At 51.5% G+C, this 23,250-nt stretch overlaps 1 protein-coding gene across 1 annotated transcript in view; it reads left to right on the top strand.

Annotated features, from left to right (window-relative positions):
• Positions 1-23,250, top strand: part of ATXN7L1 (ataxin 7 like 1) — a 248,697-nt gene that overhangs the window by 65,513 nt on the left and 159,934 nt on the right. The window contains exon 3 of the mRNA XM_007111542.4: positions 20,559-20,663. Within this exon, the coding sequence (XP_007111604.1) occupies positions 20,559-20,663 (105 nt within the window). The remainder of the gene's footprint in view (positions 1-20,558; positions 20,664-23,250) is intronic.

Genomic DNA, 23,250 nt, shown 5'->3' with positions numbered 1-23,250 from the left:
GCTGCTGTCGCTGCAGGCAGCTCAGGGGCACTTGTGGTGGCAGGTTGGGCAGAGAGGGGGCGGGGGTCTCCCTTGCACAAGGAGGTGCAGCTGAGTGGTGAACTGCTGGAGGCCAGGTGAAGACCCCTGAAGGGCAAAGAAGGCTCTCCTGGCCTCTTACAGACCCAAACCTTATTTAAATATGTGTTCTTTAAAATCAAAACAAACCAATCACCCTTCCTTGATTGCATGTCCCAGCAGTGACCACTTGACTTCCATGCCCCACCTTGCCCCCAAAATAGCTTTTGTTCCTCGTTGTCAGGTGTTGGACACTTTGCAGCGTTTTCTTACTTGAGGTCTCCGTGCACTGGACTCCATTGCCTGCGTCCTCCTCGGTGCCTGGTCGTGGCTCACTGCCTGCCCCTCTGAGCGTCCCTTCTCAGCTTCCTGCACCGGCCCCTTCCCCGCCTCTTGTCCTTTCCTGGTCGGCGTTCCCAAGTTCCATCCTCAGTCCTGCTGTTGGCAGCATCATTTCACAGGCTAACCCCCACCGGGTCCCCTAGTACCTACGTGCTCATGATTGTCTCAGTCTTTCTCTGGCCCCAGCTTGCCTCTTAAACTGCCAATCAATTGCTCAAACTCAATAGGTTACAAAACAAATATAACTGCCCCATCTGTCTTCGTCCTTCAGGCTGCCAGACAAAATACTGTAGACTGGGTGTCTCAAAGAGCAGAAATTTATTTCTCACAGTTCCAGGGACTGGAAGTCCAAGATCAGACTGTCAGCATGGTTGATTCCTGGCAAGGCCCCTCTTCCTGGCTTGCAGACGGCTGGCTCCTCACACGGCAGAGAGAGGGCAAACCCTGGTGTCTCTTCCTCTTCTTGTAAGGGCACTAATCCCATCAGGAGGGCCCCTTCCTCATGACCTCATGGAAACCTAATTATCTCCCAAAGGCCCCGTCTCTAAATACCATCACATGGAGGGAAGTTAGGCCTTCAGCGTATGAATTTGGGGGGGGCATCATTCAGTCCACAGCACCATGCATGCCCTCCTGCTGTATTCTCATCCACCTTCCCCTCTTCCCAGTATCCCAAGCCAGAAAGCTGCAGGTCATTTCCCACACTGGGTCAGTATTGATTGTCCTCTGGGTCCTTCATCCTGTCTATCCCTGCAGCCACTGCCCCCAGGTCAGACATCAGCACCCTCCTCAGAGCAGCCTCCTCACCGCCACGCTTGTCCCAGCAAGCTCAGCATTGCCTCCAAAACACCCATCTCCTGCCCTTCATCCCGGTACCCTCGTCTTTGCCACACTCACCTACCTGAGGTACCCTGAACAGACCATACCATCTCGCTCCTCTGCTTTCCCTCCACCTGGGGTGCTCCTCCACCCTAACCTGCCTGGGAACTCCTGCTCATCTGTCTGGACCCACCTCTGGGATCATCCTGGGGAAGCCCCCAGCCCCTGCCGCAGCCCAGCTCTCCCTCCTTTGTACTCTGTACACACCCTGTTTACCATGTGTCATAGTGACTTGTGGGCCAGCTTCCCTTAATGACAGGGAGCTCCTTGAGGGCAGGAATTAATTCATTTCTCTGAACCCCAGTGTCTGGCATTTAGTAATGGCAATAAATAAGCATTGAATGAATGAATGAATGAATGAATGGGTACGGGAGTTGATGATGGCACTCAGTGGGCCCAACAGTCTCCTCCTTCCTGCACTGAATCACCACGGGTGCCATCAGCTGCCAGCCTCCACACAGGAGGCGTGGCCCCCTTCCTGCCTCTAGCACCAGGGGCCCCTGCCAAGATCTTCTCTCTGCCCACAGAGACCACCCTCTGAGAGCAAGCCTTTGCCACCTCGGCCCGAGTTCACTGCTCCTTTTGCCTTTCTGCCTGTTCTGCTAGGTTCCCACATCACTTCATGCTGTCCTATTCTCTAATTGTCTGGCACAGTTTAGCCCTTTATTCTACCAGTACATTCTGCTGTCTGGCTCGTTCATTGTTTTGAAAGCGTCCGTTGTCCTAGCTGCACCCTCGTGTGGACGGTACTTCCTCTGAATAAATCAGTCCCTGGACATTTGCTAAATGCTGCTCCACAGGCCTTGGCTTATAACCCTACCTGTCCCTGTCACTTCCCCACCGGTCTCCTTTCCTCCGAGCCTCCGTCCTCTTTGCAAAGGCAGAAATGCCTGGGAGTGAAGAGTCAGCAGACTAGCGTTCCCATGTTGGCTCCACCACTTCCAAGCTGTGAGCCTGGCAGCAAATAGCTTCCCCTCTTTGAGCTTCGATTTCCTTATCTAGACAATGGAGAGACCATTGCTCCTGCAGGGCTACTGTGAGAATTAAATGAAACAATCAGTGTAAAGCACTTAGCACAGTGCCTAGCAGGGAATAAAGAAATGATAGTAAATGTTGGCTGCTGTGATGGATGTTGTTTTCAATAATATTATTTTATCAATAAATTTTTCCCTTAAGACTAGCATAGATGAGACCCTGGCCGGCACCTAACACATGGCGTAAGTGTTTGTAGAAACGTCAGGTTAGCGTGCAAATGGTTTCACAGAGCTGCCCCAGAAGTTCTACCCCTTACTTGTTGCTTGGAAGGGGAGGCTGATTTCATCTCGGATGACAGGAGAGAGTGGGGGCATTTCCGTTCCTCGCCGACAAGAGCTCCCCTCTTCTCTGAACTTAATGCTGTTCTGCATCTTGTTTGGTGCAGGATGGGGTGTGCTGGCTCTTTACTCAGACACGCCAAGCGCCTGGGACAGCTGGGCACAGGGCCCTCCCTTTCATCAGGCTTTTGTAGAGATAAGACAGCCAGGCCCTTCCTAGCCATTCACATCAGGGGCTTAGGGTTGCCTTTTCCTGGTTTGAGTTGGTCTCAGCATGGCTGTTGCTTGTCTTGAAGGGCTTTTCCTGGCACGTCCATGAGGGGAAGGCAGCCTGGGGGACCTGACAGGGTATCCCGGGCAGAAGGGAGGCCAGGGCCACACCTGTCCAGTCCCAGGGGTGTGCCTGGGCCCAGGCGCCCTTGCTGAGGGCTGCCCTCTTCGTCTTCCTTTTACCCAAGGAGTTCTGGGTAAGGGGTGCTGCGGAAACCCGAAAAGGGTGACACCCGTCCCTCACCTGGGGTGGCCCCTTCCTGAGTTGCCTTCTGTGGTTGGCTGGAGGCCACTCAGCTGGGCCGGAGAGGGGCCTGAATAATCTTCTCCCCTCTCTTGGCTCTCTTTGCTGGAGAGGCAAGTCAGCAGACGTTTCTTAACCCCGTGCTTTCCCTTCCCCCTCTCGGCTCATAAATGGTGAAAGTATGTAAGATAATAGGCTGTTTTTATGGAAAGTGACCTTTGGGGGAGTCTAGCCCGGTGCTGGGTTGAACAGCTACATCAAAATCACAGGCCAAGCTTTGTTCCAACATCCAGATTCCTGGGACTCACCCCTAGAGTTTCTAATTCAGTTAGTCTGGCTACAAGCCAGGAATCTGTACCTTAAAAGCCGAGAGATTCTGCCACTCAGCCAGGTATGGAACCACACACCTGGTCCCGCCGCCTTGTATCACCGGCCGGGGCAGGAGCAAGGGGGCGCTCTGGGGACCCAGAGAGGTCTCACGCCTTGACGAGTTACTGACAGAGGCCTGAAGCCCCAGGTACCGCTTGAGCCCTGCCATCTTCTCACAACAGCCAGGGCCCGAGCGGTCCCTCCACTGGATGGGATCTGGGTCACCGGGGTGACGGCCAGCCGTGGGGCACTGACTCAGGGGGCCCCAGCAGCCCGTGGTGCCAGGGAAGCTGAGGAAGGAGCCAGGGCAGAGGAGAGGGCCTCTTCAACCATTCCTGGAAAAGGCATGCAGATTGAATGCACATATGACTTCACCCCTCCATCACCCCCAGCCCCAGCCCCCCAGGACAGTGTCTGGGGCACCTCTACGACCCACCACTGCTGGCAGTTGGAGGGTGCGGTGTGTGGCCTGCCCTGGGGTCCGGTTAAGGGTCCACATTGAAGTTGGCTGGACAGCGACCCAACTGGGTAGATCTGACGCAGAGGCAGAGTCAGGGCGAGGTCGAAGTTTACCAAGCCTGGAGTACACGGAGCACATTCGTCTTCTGATCTGAGCATTTGGTTCTTCTGGAAAGATGAGACTGTCCAAAGAGACCCGGCCCTGCCCCCAGGCAGTTTACACTGGGAAGCCTCTAGAATAGCAGACACGAACCCCATGGAAATAGCCTGTGCATCTACATCGAAAACAGCGTTTAAACCAGGAAATCAGAGCTACGTGAGCTCTGGGCGGCCCTGGGACGGGCAGGCTGTGCCGGCTGCTGCAGGGAGCCTCCTGCCGCCGGGAATCAAGGGCCCAGAGCCGCAGGCGCTCTGGGAAAGTGTCTTCCTACAGCCACTCTCCCCAGGGCAGATGGCATTTGTGCCCCGGGGGACTGGCCGCAGGCCTGTAGAGGCTGGAGGAGAAGGCCGTGTGGCCACTCCAGGGCCGGTAGTGTTCCTGGAAGGTGGGATCTTTTTTTTTCTGGGATGTGAGAGGCAGCTTGATAGCACTATGAGAAAGCTTCCCCAGGCCTGCAGGCCTTAAGTAAATAAAAGCACAAAAATAGATTTTTCAGACCGTGTCCTTCCGGAGCATAGTAGGATTTCCTGAGACATTGGATTGAGTTCTCCCTGACTCACCTGACTGCTGAGTGGAGAAATTCAGAGGAAAAATGTATGTTTCCCGCAGCCGTATCTGCCGAAACGGGGCCAGCGGCAGGGCTTAACGGCCCTTAACGGGTGACCTTTTGAAAGGCAGCTGGGGGGGGGTGGGTCTGAACAGCAGGCTGGGGATTGGGCTGAAGCTTAGCTGGGCCACCCCTGTACCTGAACCACCGCTCTCAGGGATGAGAAGGAGCTTTATCGTGGAACCTCTGCCCTGCCTGGGCATTGTAGGTTGGTTTCCTGCAGGTAGAGGCCACTGGGAAGTCCTCAGGAGAACCGGGGTGTTTTTCCAGCAGTGATGAGGGGTTGGCCCCAGAGCATCCACACCAAGTTGACCCCACTCCACTTGAGTATCAAGACTGAGATCTGCTGGATGGCCAGCCCAGTGCTGGGGCTCAGGATACGACTGCAGAGCACCAAGCAGGTTTTCTCCTGAGCCAGTCCGTGAGGACTAGACATCGAAACACTGTTAGCATCTTTCTTACCTGGGTTTTCAGAAACCAGGCTTTAACTGGCCCCAGATCCATCCAAGGACCTAAATTTAGTGCGCTGGACCACTTTCGGTGGAGTTTGGGTTCCAGCATGGAACTTTATTATGGGAGAGAACCAGTGGAGTGCTGGTGTACTGGCTCTCTGCGCAAATTTAAGAGCCCTGATTTGTAGGCTTTGCCTTGCCAGGGTGCAAATACTCTCACTATGGTGAATTTCAGACAACCAATGTGAAGTGGCTAAATGTGGAGTTGGGAAGAGAGGTACACAGTTGGCTCCAGCCCACTACTAGACTATGTCCCTGACTCAGAGATCCAAAGAGCTTACAAGTAGAGGTACCTAAGAGGGGCACACTGAACCACATGCTAGGGGTACCTGCAGTGGCCCCCCTACATGTACAGAAAACTCCTACCCCTTGGGCAAGAGAACCTTTTAACCAGCAAGAGGATCCATATCACCCAACTAACACTGGATGTACTGGTGAGTGTCTCTGTGTTAGTAGTTTCCGTGATAGGACAGTGTTTGGACACATTATTTGGGTTTATCACATACCTTGAGGAGTTTGTTAAAAGTGCATCCTCCTGGGCTCCACCCCCAGAGAATCTCACTCCATAGATCTGGGATAGGGTCTAGGCATCTACATTCGGCACCCAAGTTACAGGTAAAATTCACACCTTGAGAAATCCTCAGCTACTGTTTACTCACCCTGTGGCTTCCATGACTGAAAGTTCAAGCTCTGGTGGCCTTTAACATAATGACTTCATTTTCAACACTCACTGTTTTGTTCCAGCGAAACAGAATTGTTTTCTTAAAGTCCCACCATGCAAAATTAGATTCCAGCTCATAGTAATAGCTAACTAACGCTTATCGAGAGCTTTCCAAGCACCAGACATCAAATGTGTGTGCCTCATCTCACACTGACAGCCATCCTATTATTACCATGCCCATTTTGTGGATGAGGAAACTGAGGCCAGAGGCATTTTCCAAGGAGGTGGTGCCAGGAATAAAATCCAGGCCAGCCGACTCCAGGACCTGCCTTCCACGCATGACACTGAACTGTCTCTGTAAAAGACTGTTCCTCTGCGAGTCTTTGACTTTTGACTTAGCTAGTTCAGGCTAAAGTTCAGTTCGATTTCATGGGCATTTGAATGCCTGTAAGATGCTGGCGCTGGCGTAACTTACCTCATTTAATCCTCCCAGCAACCTCGTGGGGAAGATGTGCTACTATTTTCCAGAAAAGGAAATGCAAATCCAGAGAGGCTCTGTGGCTTGCCTAGGGTCGCACAGAGCGCAGGGCGGGAATTAGTTGCCCATCCCACACACAGCCCTGCAGCCACGCCACCTGTTTCCTGGGTGGTTCCTTAGTCTAAAGTGAGGCAGTTGAGGCATTGGCACTCTTTTAAGCATTTGAGTGTGTTTCTGACAGTCTTAGTATTTAACTGTTAAATGTCTGAGTCAGTATATAAAACATTAGTGTACAAATGGGGGAAGATAGGTTTATCTATCTGTAAGCACCAGGTAGAGTGGGCTAAGTGTGGCCGTAAATGCAAAGGACTGTGCAAATACAGAGAAAGGGTTATTGTCTCTGCGGGAACCAGAGAAGGCTCCCTGGAGGAGGTTGCACTAAAGCTGGCCTGGAAGGATGTGTAGGACTTTGGTGAGTGTGGAGGGAGGGGTAAAGGAGGGGCGTGATGGGGGAGGACGTGGTGGAAGCTGAACCTGGGACTCAAGGGTAGGGCTGGATCCCAGAGCCTCAGGAACCTCGCTGAGCGTCTGTGCCTTTTCTCCTCGGGCACAGAACTAGGTTCATGCTTGATCTGTGATTGAAGACGTTGTGACTCTTCTCCTCCAGCTGATCGATCCTATTTTCCATTACATTAAAATGGCTTTCTGTATTCTTCTCTATGGTGGATTTTGTCATCCTGGGCCTCTGTGCTCGGAAGGCTGCCGGCTTTAGGCACCAGCCCATCTGAGTCGTTGCCAGGTGTGTGTGACTGGTTTTAGCAGCCTGGATGTGATGGATGCTCAAACACTTCTTTTCATTTTCTTAGAGCAAAGGTCCTTTCTGTCCCTCACGAGCACTGGTGCACTGGCAGGTCCAGCTGGAGTCGCTCTGGCTCCCCTGTAAGCCCCCCTTTCCCAGGGGAATGCCTTGGGATATCTGTCAACAACTTCCTGCAGCCCAGCTGTCCCGATGGCTTGAATGCTTTGGACACTGATTCCCAGGGACATTAAGCAGTTCCTGCCGCTGCCCTCTGGGTATGCCAAGTGAACGCGTCTCGTAACAGAGCCAAATGGCACATTTACCTCTGAGCTCTGGCGGCATCGTCTGGGTGATCACTGTAATCTTTGAAGGGCGCACTCGGGCTCCATACCCTTGACAAACGGCCTCGGGAAAAAAATATCACCGTCTCTTTGCCAGTTACGGATAAACCATGGCCAGAGCCAACTCTCCTTTGCACTCAGAGCCACTGACAAGTGCCATAGGATCCAGGGGTCTCTTGCTGTCAGTGCTCTGAATAGGAATCAGCTCACCATTGCCTGGGACCCACCAGGACCCCCAAGCCCTGGGACTGCCTCGCGTTCCTGGCCAGTCTGACAGATTCTGAGTGTGTACCTCTTCTTCAGCCCTGAATCTGCAAGCGGAGCACTGACAGAACCCTCACGGCTGAGCGGGGGCTGGCATGTCTGGGGTGGGCGTTTTCTTGACCTTTCACCCCCCACTGCATGTTCCGGATGGCATTCGTGGCAATACCTTGATAGCTGAGGCCTGCCATGGGGCAGTCTCCTGGAGGCCTCTGCTTGTGCCTTTAAAAATGTCATGTTTCCTGCCTTCACAAGGCACCGCTGGTGGGCTTCTTCATGGACTGTGCTTTCAGTGTGGTCCACAACACGTCATCCAAGAAATCACCCAGATCGCTGTGCTGGGAGGGGTGGAGCATCCCTGTGGTAGAAGTGCCTGGCCCCGCGAGTCCATTTCTAAATTAATCTCTAAACAGCGACGGAAGGCCCAATAGGAAGTGCTGCTTTCATCGTTGCTCTGGTTTTAGCAGGGCTGTGAAAGCCCTCAGTGCGCGTGGTTTGACTCCCGCAGACAGACGGGGACCCCCGGCCCACCCCTTCGCCCCGGGCTCTTGATGTTGTTTTCCTCAAGATGGAATGAAAGCCTCCGGGCCCATGCATCTCAAGAAGCAAGATGGCAGACAGAGGTGTGCCTCAGAGCAGCCTTTTTTGAAGCCTACGGTCTATTCAGATTTCAGAGAGAAGGCTAAATTCAAGGAGGACTTCGATTCAGACTCCTGCTTGGCTCCTGCCATGGGAATGGAACAGACAGGGCTGTGCATGTGGCTCTCTCATGCAGTTCACAGTGCAGCCCCTGAAAACCAGCTGATGGTTTTTGCTATTGTCTAGGTTCTTTTTTTTTTCCTTCTTTTTAAAATTTTTGTAAAGCCATGTCTCAGCCTTGTCACCCAAAAATGTAGCATTTGTAGCAATAAAACAGGCTGAGTTAAGTCCACCTCAGAACCATAGTGCTCAAAACTATAGTGCTTCCTAAGATAGGAAGAGAGATGACAGAGATAAAAAGATAGAGATTAGAGATAGATAGATATGATAGATAAGACACCTGGTAGATGAGATAAGAGACAAACAGAGAGACAGGGATAGAATAGATACGATAGAGCAAGGTAGATGCTTTTTTTAATTTAATTTTTATTTTGTATTGGGGTATAGTTGATTTACAGTTTTGTTTCAAGTGAACAGCAAAGTGAACCTGTTACACATATACATATATCCATTCTTTTTCAGATTCTTTTCGCATATAGGTTATTACAGAATATTGGGTAGAGTTCCCTGTGCTATACAGTAGGTCCTTGTTGTCAAGATAGGTGATTGATAGAGATGATAGAGATAGATATGTCTCTATAGATAGAGAGATAGTCAGCCCTCACTAACTCCTCTTAAGAATAAACCACTCAGATTTTATGCTCTATTTGTCTTTTATCTATTTATTCTATTTATCTATTTATCTTTACAAAGGGGATTTCCTTTGTAACATGGGTGTGGCATCCTCCCCTTCTTCCCCTCTTCCTCACCCATTCTTCTCCTGTTCACTCCCTGATGGACCAGTCATTGTAACTGAGGAGCTGCAAAGGAACTAAGGGACCAGTTAGTCTGTCCTCCAGACTCAGTCAGCTTGCCACAAGAAAGTGGACCATCTCATATGAAAAGAGATGTTTTCATTGATTTCCCTTGACCCGTTTAAGTTGTTCTTAATAGCACCGTTCTGTTCAGTCTGGAAATTCTCTTTGACCAAACCCACTGCCTTGTTCCCTGAAATATGGCACCCACCTCCACGTCACAGAGGTCTCTCTTGGGTGGAGGCGGAAAGAGGAAAGGCATCACAGACTGTGCCAGGGGACCCAGCCTGGACCCTGGAGATGCCCCAGGATGGAGGTGGGAGGAGTCACCCCCAAATCAGCTGGAAACTGGCCTCACACAGACAAGCTCTTAAACTTCTCTGACCAGGGAGGCTCAGGGGAGGAAAAGCCTGTTCCGAAGAAACAAAGCAAGGCCCACTGAAGAAGCACTGCGGAAAAATGCCCAGGGAGGCCTCCTGAGTTTATGAAAACAAATATTATCTCAACTGTAGTTCTCAGGTGGATGGTAATGCAGACATAAAGATTTAAGTGAGCATTTAAGCTTGTCAATGACCCAGGCAGGAGAGCCTGGGAAGGAGGGGAGCCTGTGATGACGTGTGACCTTTCCAAAGCATCGTAGACCCCTCCACTTGTCTACTCTTTAATTGTCACAAGGCAGGAAAGCCAGGAAGGAACTAGAACTTTCCCCAATATGTTGATGCTTCTCTTCTCTCTCTAACTGAATCAGAGTGAACTAAACAGTCTGTACTCCAGGCCCTTGTTGAACGTGCTGTACCCATCCTGTCCTCTACACAGAATTTCTCCCTGGCTGGGCCAGGGCACGGGGGCCAACTTGGTGAGGGGCAAACGGGGGTGTCCTATCCACGCAAGCAACCTTTGCCGTAAGAAGTGCTTTAGCCAGGTTACCTCCTCAGCACTCAGAACCCCGCCGAAGTGGTTACGTGTTCCTCATCTGTCCTGCCGGCCAGAGGTGGGGGTGTCAGGCCAGAAGCCACCAGCCCGCCAGGCTGGAATGATGGACAGGGATGTGTCTGCTGGACAGGGGAGGAGCCTAGGTGTACCTGCAGGTGCTTGGGAGGGAGAACCGGGGCTGGGTTGACACCCCGGGAATATTTTTACGGGCAGTTTGTTGGCATTGTTGCCTAAGCCAGACATAGGCAAAGGGGAGCCCTTCACAGAATGATTCTCTTGGCTACCAGGGTCATCACTGCCCAGCAGCCAGTCAGATCCTCTGTCGGATTGGGCTGAGATGCCTCAGTGTGCCTTGGGCTCAGCCTGGCTGCTGTGCTGGTCCAGAGCTGAAACAGGAAGGGGTGGGAGGAGTCTGGATCTTCCAAGCCCTGCATCACCCACCGTCCTGATGTACAAGACCCATTGCAGCCCCAGGGTGAGGAAATAGAAAATGGGACCAGAGGGAGCATCCAGGAAGCCCCCCTAAGCCCACCCCAAGCACTGGCTCTGGGTCGGGTGGGGGGTGGGGTGGGGTGGGGGGAGTAGCTATGTTTGCCGGGGAGGAAGGAGCCAGCCTTCACGAGCCTGGCACGCTGGGGTCAGGAATCCACCAAGTGCGCACGACAGTGGCCGCCCGCACACACCTCCTTCGTAGCTTCACGTAGGGCTTGTCTTCCAAGGAGCTCCCACCCAGCATGAACAGACAGATATAATCATTGACCTTGTGGTCTCAGTTAGCAACCTAGATATTAGGGCAATTTATTGTCATCTACAACTTGCCCCTTTAACAGAAGAGAAAATGAAGGAATGTGGGAAATAAATCAACTTCTTGGGAACTTCAGCCTAGTTAGCTTATTAACATCTATTAAGGGGCCACCACGCGCCAGACCGATTGGCTGTCGACATGTAAAGGGCACCAAGTCATGATTCCTGTCTTCAGGAAGATCCCAGTGTGGTGAGAGGGGTGTAAACCGGTGACTCCAGGGCAGCCCGGAGAAAGCTCTGGTCACAAAGGCGAGGGTGGCCCGGGGGGTGGAGATCGCACCCCTCCTCTCTGGGCTCCTGAAGAGGAGGCTTCCCAGAGGGTTGACTGGTGAGCTGGGGAGGCAGAAGGTCATAGATAATAACATGCTGTATTTTTTACATCCTTCCCATGTGCCAGCCCCTTCACAAACACGTCGTTTCATCCCAGATGAGAAAACAGAAGCTTAGAGGGGGTTATGGTGCCAACGGACAGAGGCAGGGTTTGAACTCGAGGCTGCCTGAGTCCAGAGCCCAGCTCTCAGGCGCTGCATTTTTCAAGGCCCACCTCTCATAGTTTTCGTTCTCAACTCCGGCTCCGATCCCCTCCGGGTCCAGCCGGCTCCGTCTCTCTCCCTTCCTTGTGCTGCGGGGTGTGAGAGGGGGAGGGGCTGGCCCGGGGGACGCCCCCGGGACCCCGTGCGGCCCGTCCGGGCCTCCGTACACCGTGAGCGCCCGTCTGCAGAGGCACGTCTCCTGCCGGGGTGGGGGTGGGGGGGGGATGGGCTGTCTCGTGTGGGCTTTGTGGGCGGCTTGGAGGTGCGAGGGGACGGTTCAGGCGTCAGAGTGGGGAGCGTCCACCTGCTCCAGGCCCCGCTCCTGGCTGCAGCCTGGCGAGGGAGCGCCCTGTGGCCCAGCCTCAGCTGGAAGACGCCGGGGCTTCCGAGTCCTTGGTTTATGAGAGAAGCAAGGCCCTGTGCCTCCTGCCAGCCCTCGCTGATGCTGGAGAGCTTGCTGGAGAGCTCGCCCGCGCCGCTTGCTGCTTGCTTTTCTAGGCCTCCTGCTTCCCTTTCCGTTTGCAGATTCCATGAATCCCTCACAGTCAGGCCCCGGGATTTCAGAGATCTGAAAGATGGAAAGTGACCACATTTTTTTCTTTTTGAATTTTCCTCGAGCGGAGTTCAGCATTCTGCTGGGGGAATGGGAGGTGTCAGGTCTGAGGTCATTGCTTTGAAGACCCCAAATTGTTTTGTTCTGTGACTTTAAGGGGAGTTAGGGGGACACATAGAATCACACCATCAGAGCAAAGGAGAAAGGTTCCCCCTCCCCCCGCCTCATGCTTTCCATTTGACATAAGTGATTAAAATAGAGCTGAAAATTCCACTAGCAGAGAGAAAAGACACATTAATAAAAACTGTATAATGAGTGTATTAAGATTAATGGGAGAGAGGAAGGCCTTTAGGACCAGCCTCTCCCAGTGTGAAAGGTGCTTCTACTGAGTGGCAGCCGTGTCCGGATGTGAATCCATGCTTGGAGGCAGCCGTGTGTGTCCTTGAACCACGGTTACTGTTCTTCCCAATAATCTCCTGTCTGAGTTTATGTAAGTGGAAGCCCTCACATCAAAGCCACTGCCTGCCCAGCTCATCCTTCTGGTAGTTTTCCAAGGAAGTCCAGTGGCACCTGCTCTTCAGCCATCATCACAGGGTTGTCACATCCGTAGGTCCCACTAAGGTCTGTGGATCCGTTACCCACCACGGGCAGAGGCTCACGTTTACCATCCTGGAGACGGCTCGGTGTGTTGAAATCACATAATCTCAATGTTTGTCATTACATTGTTTTTTTAGAGTCCATTCAGAAGGGAAGCCTAATTTTAAAAGTATATGAAACCGTTGTTATACTAGAGGCATATGCTACCTTGACATTTTCATAATTCCTATAGCAACCGGTGTGGTTTCACAACCCCAGAAAAGACTTTGGGGGAAACTTGAGTCTGTTTTCTGGGGCTTTTTTTTTTTTTTTTTTTTTTTCAAGAAACTAACATTCAAAGTTGTCTGCTTTTCTGTCTTCCTTTTCCCGCTGGGGGATCTTCTGTAGTGAGCGCAGGCATCACTGATTGCTGATAAGCTGTCCCCCAGCCTTCAAAGCTAGTCTGCTTCTAGCTGCTTCTCTGTGCAGCCTCTGCTTGACTTGGCATTCCCATTTGCAAAGGGAAGGAATCACTCTTTCTTAAGTTTTTCATCTTTTGAGCTCTCACCAGTTGATGCTTTGCAATGCCCAAGTCTTGAGCTTTGGAAGGTGTCCAGGGGCAAATGCAAAAGTGCACAGAATCTAGTGTGATCCTGAAGCCACAAAACCAGCTGTCTTCCCATTTTAGAAACGAGTCCTGTACAAATAGCAAATTGGACATGTCACCCTGCCTTTTCCTTTACTTCAGCCGTTTTCTCGAAGTGAATACTGGATATAAAGGAAAGTTAATACACTCACGACTTTCCTTGTCGGAAGTGTTCCCCTCGGAAAGCTGTTTATAAAATGCTGCTCCCATTCTGCCAATTTCTTTTTCAGTATTGACTTAAGAAGCAGGTTATCAACTACACCAGAAAATCGGAGTTACTATTCTTTTTTTAAAATAAATTTATATATTTATTTATTGTTTATTTTTGGCTGTGTTGGGTCTTCGTTGCTGTGCGCAGACTCTCTCTAGCTGCGGCGATGGGGGGCTACTCTTCGTTGTGGTGTGTGGGCTTCTCATCATCGCGGCTTCTCTTGTTGTGGAGCACGGGCTCTAGGAGCGCGGGCTTCGGTAGTTGTGGCACGCGGGCTCAGTAGTTGTGACTCGCGGGCTCTAGAGCACAGGCTCAGTAGTTGTGGCGCACGGACTTAGTTGCTCTGAGGCATCTAAGGGATCTTCCCAGACCAGGGCTCGAACCCGTGTCCCCTGCATTGGCAGGCAGATTCTTAACCACTGCGCCACCAGGGAAGCCCCACAGAGTTATTATTTTACCTTCGTAGGAACCACTCTGGTGTCCTAAACTTTGTCTCTTCTTCCACCCCAGCTGGGTTCTGTCCCCTCCATCCCTCCTCTGCCATCTGAGAGAGGAGAGGGGCAGAGGGGTGCGGGAGGGAGGTGTTCAGGGGAGTTGAAGCTGTGAGAGCCAGACTAGCCCTGTGGGAACCTAAGTGCTATGGGGAGGCAGGCCTAGGATGCCAGACGAAGTCGATAACATGAATGCCATTGACGACTGACTCTGCTGCAGTTGAGACTTCCACCAGAAGTAAAGGAAGAGAAGAAGTCAAGAACTGCCTACTTTAAATAGGGGCACTGAGAATAGCCTGTGTGTGATCCGTGTATAAGCAGCATTAATTTAATACTCTGAGCCTAATGTGTGAATAATCTCCATGAATAGCCCTTAAAGAGTAAGCATTAAGTTGACAGACGTCGAAGAGAACTTAATTCTCCACTCCAACGTCCCCACTCCCCCTCCCCCAGTCCCCTTCTCACCACCAGAGCTGGACAAGTGGCAGCTTTTTTGTGCTCATTGGATACAGAAAGTGATCAATATGTTTACCTGGCTCTGTTGTGCCTATGTTTTTGGGTTAATGATTGATATCATTACCATAATTTTATATTAACATAATGATTTCCTCCCAAGTGCACAGAAGCCTTTCTGCATCCAGTGTGGTAGATGACAGATATAATTTTCTCCATTTCTATAACTAAGGAAGTTGATCCAGGGAGGAGTGATGGTGGATGCTATTCAGTGGTGTGCTGGTAAATACTTTCACAGCTAGCTCTTCAGGAGGAGCAGCCCTGGTTTGTAGTGGATGCTGATTACCATGGTGTAAATACTCCCACCTTGGCTGATTCAGGCCACCGACATGCCTCACTGAATGCAGAGTTAGGGAGAGATACAATCAGCTCCTGTGAGCTAGCACGGCACACTCCAGCGTATAATTGGCACAAATTCATGGCTTCAGACTCCCAGGTGACTCCTAAGGACCAGCTCCAACCTCTGTAAATGCCCAGTTAACTCTCAGGCTCAGCTCAGCCTCTCACTCAGTGGATTGCCTTGAAGAGTGTTTTTCACACTTTGAGTTGTGACCCATTAAGGGGTCAAGAAGTTAATTTGAAGATCTTAGTGAGCTGGGCTTCCTTGGTGGTGCAGTGGTTAAGAATCCGCCTGCCAACGCAGGGGACACGGGTTCAAGCCCTAGTCTGATCCCACACGCCGCAGAGCAACGAAGCCCATGCGCCACAACTACTGAGCCTGCGCTCCAGAGCCCGTGCTCCGCAACGAGAGAAGCCACCGCAATGAGAAGCCCGTGCACCGCAGCGAAGAGTAGCCCCCGCTCGCTGCAACTAGAGAAAGCCCGTGCACGGCACCAAAGACCCAACGCAGCCAAAAATAAATAATAATAAATTTTTTTTGAAAAGATCTCGGTGAGCATTTTTTTCAATGAAATAGAACAGAATAAAATAAAAAGAAATGAGTAGGCCAGAACATATCAGAGTGTAACGTACATGTTCCAATGAGAGACGATGGATAGATGAATGAGTGGTTAGATAGGTAGATAGATAGACACATAGATAGATAGATAAAATAGGTATGTATTTGTGTATAGTGAGTTGGGGTTAAAAAAAAAACAAAAAAAATAACTGACCTAGAAGCAAGAGAATCTCTGTTTCCCCATCTGCAAAATGGAGCTATGGAGCTTGCTCTCACCCTGCCCATAATCAGGCCAGGATGACTAAGGTCACCTCTGTGACAGTGCCATGGTGGTACTTACCTGATCTATCTGATCAACAGTTGATTCATTTGCAGGGGCAAAATGGGGCAGAACAGACAGGCGTGGCTTTGTCTGTTTGGGAGATGGATCCACACTGATGGGCACAGTCCCATCACCTTTATGCACGTTTTCTCGGGGCCTGACCACAGCCTAGAGAGTGTCCTCCCAGTGGCTCTCAGCCCTCATCTGGCCACACAGCGCGCGATGGTGTACATGCACACACAGGAAATTCTGCAGGTTGGAGGGAGCATTGAGGTTCCCCAGGAGGCTGGCTGTGAGTGGATACTCGGGAGAGTCAAAGAATGTGCTGGCTGGAGCAGCTCTCCCACTGGAGTGAGAGCGAGTTAGTTTTGAAAAATAGGGGAGAAGACCTTGATTAAAGCTTTTTCCACACTTTCTTCCGAATCCCTGGAGGAAGAAAATACAAAGCCAGGCAGCTTTCATGAGCCTTCACAGCAACCCCGTGAGGCAAGAACTGTGAGCCCCATTTTATGGAAGAGGAAACTGACACTCAGAAAGGGTAGGCACCTGCCCTGAAGTTGCACAGCAAAGGACACTGTGCTCTAAATCCCTCCTTCTGACCCCAGGCCTGTGCAGATGCCAGCGGCATCCTTGGAGCCTGTTAGTCATCCATGGAAGCATTCCAAACTGGTTTCTTCATCTTTGAAATGGGATCTTGCTCTTATGAAACACGTGGCCTTTTGCTGAGATGGGAGCGTGGGCTGTAGAGTAGGAATCTCATCCTACTTTAAAGAACACTGCCTTGGGATCTCTTACCTTTGTTTCCTTGCCTGGAAAGTGGGATGATAGCAACTTTGTGGGTTAGTTATGAGGATTAACTAAGATAATGTTATGAGATAACAAAGTCTAGAAGGATATATGTTAACGTGCCAACAGCGGTTATCCTGAGGTGGTGTCATTACAGGTGGTTTCACTTTTCCCTTTTCTTCCCATCTTTGTTCAGTGGTACACCGGTAAATGTTTAACAACGCGGCTTTCCAAAGAAAAGACAAGATTTGTAGTGCCCGTTTCCGTGGTGTAAATACTCTCACCAGGGCTGATTTCAAGCTACCACCTTGATCTCACTGAACGAGTTGGGAGACTTGCACAGTTGGCTCTCGAAAGCTGGTACGAGCCCACGTCAACACACCCCTCTTTTTGTTTTTGTTTTTTTGCGGTACGCAGGCCTCTCACTGTCGTGGCCTCTCCCGTTGCGGAGCACAGCCTCCGAACGCGCAGGCTCAGCGGCCATGGCCCACGGGCCCAGCCGCTCCGCGGCACGTGGGATCCTCCCGGACCGAGACACGAACCCACGTCCCCTGCATCGGCAGGCGGACCCTCAACCACTGCGCCACCAGGGAAGCCCCCACACCCCTGTTTTTAACTGTGAGCTGCAAGCTCTGTTTGGGTGGTAAATTGAGAGAGAGAGAGGGAGAATTAATAATAGGATGCCTAGCATGATGCCAGACATAGTAGTTTCCAATTCTCCCCGGCCTTCCTTCCTCATCCCCAAGCAGACAGCACATGGACCGAGATGGCCTGGCCCCGTGAAGTGGTGGTTCTTCTGATAAGCCAGGTGCCCTTATCTTGCTCCCCATCTGCCAGGCTCTCCCAGAGCCTGGGCAGCCTGTCGAGGAGATTCTAAGGTCTGATCACTGAGGAATAGTCAAGTAGGCCAGCAGGTCCCCTCAGTTTCCATAGGAGGCACGCTCTGAGCAGACGCGTGTGTGGTTGAAACTGCCCTGGAGGAAACCAAGAAGAGTCCCAGTGGAGTGAAGGGCCTGGAGTAGGACACGCCCAGGGTGGCCAGTCTCTGACCAGCCTAACCTTCACCTTCAACTCTCGACCTAGAGGTGCGTGTAGGGGGTGGGGTCTACAGGTTCCTGGAGGAATCCTGAAATGGGACAGCAGCTGGAGGCCTGACAGGCCTTGGGCACGTCATCAGGCGCCCACGACAAAGGTGCAGAGGTGCGTTCCTCGCCCACAGCTCTCAGCCTCCCATACTCCACACAGCTTCTGGTGCAGAGTAGGTGCTCAAGAAACTTTTGTGAATGCGCTTTTTTGTTTTTTTAATTAATGCATTTCCTTCATGCCTTTATAGCCTGATCTATTGCAGAAAGGCTGGAAGGCAGCTCAGGAAATGCTGTTGAATAAATAAATGTCTTAGCCCTCGCCAGCTCCTGGTTTCACATGTTCCTGGATAGAAAATGTGACTAAATCTAAATGAGAGGCAAAGTGTTAATAAAGATTGCCAGTGATTTTTTTTTTAATTTCTTCTGGCTTTTCTGTATTTTTCACATGTATCCTCAAAGAACATGGATCACTTTTGTTATTTAAAAAAAAAAGACTATATATTATAAAAATAATCTGTAAATAAAATGTAAAGCGGGAATGGTGTCAGCAATGTGGGACCGGGTGCATCCTCTGTGCGCTGGGAGGCTCTGAAGCAAGGGCCCCGGACACGCTGGGTGGGCCCGGCCTGGGCCTCCCCACGCCACAGGCCTTTGTCATAGCTGGGTTCTCTCTCAGGCCTCCTCTTTCCACAGGCCTCCACCTACCAGGCACTGACTAATAACGCTCCCCTCCGGTAATGTCTTAGTCAGAGTGGAAACACAGGCGAGTCCTAGAGGGGAAATGATGGGCTACGGCCAGAGCCACAGATGATGCAGAGGCTCAGTGCGCCTGTGACCCGGTCTGACCCGTATCCCGCCGCAGGTGCGCGGGTTCCTCGCACGTGGAGGGGACCCAGCAATGGGGGCCCTTCTCACCCTTCCAGTCCAGCCTCCTCTGGGGCGGGGGTCTTGGCTCCCGGCCGCGTGACAAGTGTGTCGGTTCCATTTCCCTCAAAGCATCGGGGCTGCACTGGAAGCCCGTGTTGGCTTATAAATGAGCCGTGCCTGGATCTGGAGGAGCTTGGCTTCCCTGTGGCCTCGCCCTGCGGCTGGGAGAACCATCGTGCGCCTGGTGGTTTTCAGTAAAGACACAGGTTGGGTCTAAAAAACAAGGGCGTGTGGGGCTGGGGAGAGGAAGCTCAGCTCTGTGACGCAAAGACTTTCAAGCAGAACGTGTCTTTTATTTCCTCTGTCCGCCCTGCTCTCAGGGGCCCTGGAGCCAGTCAGCTAAGGAGAGGCCGGCAGAGTGCCCTCCACCCCACGGTGGGCGAGGAGGTACGACCACCGAATCCTCCAAACTGACCCCCTGCACACACACAGCTTTCCTGAGACATAATTCACATATACAATTCACCCGTTTAAAGCATGCTGTTCAGTGGTTTGTAGTATGTTCACAGCATTGTGCAGCCATCACCACTATCAATCTTAGAACCTTATTATCACCCCCAAAAGAAACCCGTAGCCTTTAGCAATTGTCCGACAGTTCCCTCCAGGGCCCCCCCGCCAGCCCAAGGCAAGCACTAATCTGCTTTCTGTCTCTCTAGTTCTGCCTGTTCTGGACAGTTCATATAAATGGAATCATATAATACATGGGCTTTTGTGACTGGCTCCTTTCACTTAGCATATGTTTTCAGGGTTCATCCATGTTGTAGCAGGTATCAGTACTTCACTCCTTTTTATGGCCAAATAATATCCCATTGTATGGATATATCACATTTCATTTATTTGTTCAGCAGTTGATGGGTATCTGGGTTGCTTCCACCCTTGGGCTGTTATGAATAACGCCGCGGTGAACATGCGTGGGCAGGTTTTTGTGTGGACCTATGCGATCGTGTCTCGTAGGCCGCCTAACTGATCTTCTAACAGTGTCCATCTGACTCTGTCACTTCTTTGCTTAAAAACCTTCAGTAGCTTCCCACTGATCTTAAAGTCAGGTTCAAAATCTCCACCTTGGTCCACAAGGCTTACAGCTTCTGGGCTCCCCCCTTGTTCTTCTATTCCAGCCAAGAGGTTCTGCTGACACACAGAACCTCCTTCCTCGGCGGACCTGGAGCTTTCCTCTCCCTCCCCTGGCCTTTTCTTTCTCTAACCCCTCCTCAGGGAAGCCTCTCCGATGCCTCAGACGAGGTTAGGTCTTCCTACCACTCACTCCCATGAGACCCCGTACATCTCCTCCTTAGGAGGTACCACTGTTACAACCAAGTGATGATGACTTGTGTGATTCTGGTTGATTCTTCTCTTTTCTGGTCCAGCAGAGCAGGGCACTCGTTCTTGTTCACCAGTTATCCCTGGAACCCAGCATGGTCGGTGCCCGGCACACTTACGCACTCGGTAAATCTTTGCCGCATAAAGAATGGATAATGATGGCAGCCAGCAAGCCACTTGTCTGGACACTTCCTTTTACCCTGGAGTCTCCCACAGGTGATGGGGAACCCAGGCAGCTGCCGGGACCAGGATGACTCCTCTCTCTCTCTCCAGGCTTTCTCACCCCGTCACTCACCTGGGAGGGCTCTGCCTACGCTGAAATGGGTTTGGAGGAGCTCCCCCATCCTAAAATGACTAGAGCCTCATTGGGTCCCAGCTAACCCCGGGGCCCTCTTTCAGAACAGGGTCACTCCCCGTAGCATGGGATTCCAGGCAGCCAACAGGGGTAGCCGTCTGTTTGCAAGGAAAATAAGGCGGGGTTCTCTGAGGCAGAGTAGGGAGCTGCGTTAGGACAAACCGCGTTCCCTTTCGTAAAGGTGATTGGCTTTCCGCGCGTCTTGTTTGAAAAACTGTCCTCGAGGAAATGCCAAGAAGAAACCGTCCACCTTCTGAGACTTGGTTGCTTTTTCAAAACAACCTGTTTTCCTTTCCCCCACAGATATGCACTTGTTTGGCCACTACCCAGCACACGACGACTTCTACCTCGTGGTGTGCAGTGCCTGTAACCAGGTCGTCAAGCCGCAGGTCTTCCAGTCCCACTGCGGTAAGTGGACTCCTGCAGCGGCCAGCGTCCGACATCAGGGAGGAACCGTCCCCTGTGGTCTGGCCCTGGGTCTGTCTTAGCCCAAGGCCATGGGTGAATTCCTCCTGGGGCTCTACCTCTGCCCCCAGGCTGCCTGTCTTAGGAGCTGCAGTCCCCTCTGCCAACAGGCTCAGTCCTGCCGGGACACCAGAGAGAAAGCCTCCCATCGTTTAGGTAGATGGGTGGTGGCCTCTGCAAATGACAACGGGGAGGGGCAGTGGTGGCTCGAGCAGTCCCTCCTGCAGCCTCGCAACCTGACATTGGGTCTCCCTGAGAGAGGGCTCGGCGGAGTCTCCCTGTATGGACACACAGGAGGGGTGGGTCCCGTGTGGGACCACTGGGCTGCTGCCCCCGAGAAATGCGTGTAGCAAAGCCACAGGTTCAGCTTCTCCTCTTCCAAGAATCATCCTTGTTAAAAAAAAAAGCCAGGCCTGTTGGGGAACTCACTTTCCCTCTGTATCTTTACATCCTTGAAGTGAGAAATTCCCTTCAGCTGTTGCACAGCAAATGCTGGTCTCCTTCAGTGCAGGTGTTGTGTGGACTTAAACAGATAACCTCCCCGAGGCTGCTCCCCTATAGCAAATAAACAGCTACTGACCTGAGGCAGGAAGTGACTTAACCTCTCTGAGTGGAGGTTTCCTCTCTTCACACGGGGCGTTGGACCAGCCAATTTCCAAAGTTGTCATATGCTCTGAGTTCCAGAACAGTAGTTCCCAGTCTTTTGGTTTAAACTCTCCTCTTTTTTTGTTGAACGTAAAATCCAGATGCCCTTCTCGACTGTTAAATTCCAAAGCACATTAAATGTTGTGCCTAAAAAAAAAAAAATCAAAGCAATTATAATATCAAATACGCTTTTGCAAATTACGCGCTTCTCCTTTCTCACACTCAGCCCTGCAGTTATCACCATTCTGTAATAAACAGGTATAAAATAAAAGGAGGTGGGCTTATCTAAGCTCTCTAGTAAAATGTATTTGGGACTATAGAATAGTTATATGTATCCTAATATCACTTATGAATAGGTATATACGTATATGTCATTTACATAGCTGCATATATATGTATAACCTGCGTCTGTGTGTGAACTCTAGGTGTGTTTTGTGTTTATAATACATAGAAAGAGAATCCAGGCTTCTGAGACTTTCTGACCTGCACAGGCATAGAGGCTCCTAGAAAGTGCCGTACAAAGAGCTCTGTTGAGAGGCCAGGTCTCCTGCCCCTCCTGGCAGCCAGCTCTGTGACTTGGGGCTACTTGCTAAATGTCTCAGTGTTTGGTTTCCTCGTTTCTTCCACGAGAGGTGACTTCCGCGGGCGCTTCCAGCTCTAACATTTTCGTTTCTGGCAGAATGAGCGTGACAGGTGCAAGTCGTGTGTGGGGCACGAGCTGGTCTTCGTGCTTGATGCTCTGTAGCAAATGACCCTTCCTTCTCCCCAGAGGAGAGAAAAGGTCAAACCTCTCCCAGGGAGACTGTCAGAGGCCCGGCGATGGTGCTACCAGCTGGGGTGACAGGAGAGGGAGTCAAGAGCAGAGCAGTGGAAAGAAGATCCCACCCAACTGCTGGGTCAGGGGGTGACTGTGGCAGCCCCGTGACCCCTGCTTCTGTTTGTCTCATGAAGATGCCAGAAGGGATCGTCATTCATTCATTCATGGGATGTGCTGCTGTTCTGGGCACTGGGGCACAGCAGTGAACAAGACAGACAGAAATCCCATAAGCCGTCAAAACCTTCTCTGGGAACTTAATTCGCTGGCAGGGTCTCTGACGGCAAGAACCTAAAAGGGACCCGGGACCCCACTGTGCCCTGCAGAATTCCGCCCAAGGCAAGGCCTCATCTAGCCAGCGAAGGAGGCCTCTGGGGCTCGGCTGCGCTGAGACACGTCCCTCCCTCTGTCCTAGGCCTTTTGGTGCAAGAGCAAGTTGAGCTTACGGGGAGAGCCAAGGGTTTTGTGGCCATCTCCTGAACAGTGGCAGTAAATTCGTTTGGGGGTTTGGGGTTACCGATCTCATCCCCCGAAGCCCCGTCTCCATTGAGCTTCTTGCTGAATCAGCTGACAAGTAGCGATGGGGACATGGCCACATCTCAGCAGATGGAGGCCCCCAAGCCTCCCTCGTCTTTCGGGTGCGTGTCCCGCGGATTCGCAGCCCACGTTCATCAAGGGCAGGAGAACACAAGGCAGAGCTCAGAACCAGAGCAACACTCCGGGAACAGTGAGGGTTTCTTAGTTGCCCTAAAAATTCCTCCTATAGTGTCATGGTATTTGCCTTTTTTGCTCTTTTACCTCCTATGACTAGCCTCGCTGTAATCAACAAGTTAACGAGAATGGTGCTGTGCTAAGTGCCGGGCACCATGCTATATGCTTTCTTTATCTTTGAACGTGTAATCCTAATCCTCTCAACACCCCCATGAAGTAGGTACCAATGTTACCCCCATTTTGAACTTGAGGAAGCTAAGGCTTAGGAGTACCTTGCCCAGGGTTGCAAAGCTACGCAGGCGTAAAGCCTGATTCTGAACGCGGGCCGCATCGCTCCAGAGAGAGGGAAGTGCGTGCTTC

Source organism: Physeter macrocephalus, chromosome 5 (genome assembly GCF_002837175.3).
Source record: "Physeter macrocephalus isolate SW-GA chromosome 5, ASM283717v5, whole genome shotgun sequence".
Classification (NCBI taxonomy): domain Eukaryota; kingdom Metazoa; phylum Chordata; class Mammalia; order Artiodactyla; family Physeteridae; genus Physeter; species Physeter macrocephalus.
This window is presented reverse-complemented; position numbering and strand designations above follow the sequence as displayed.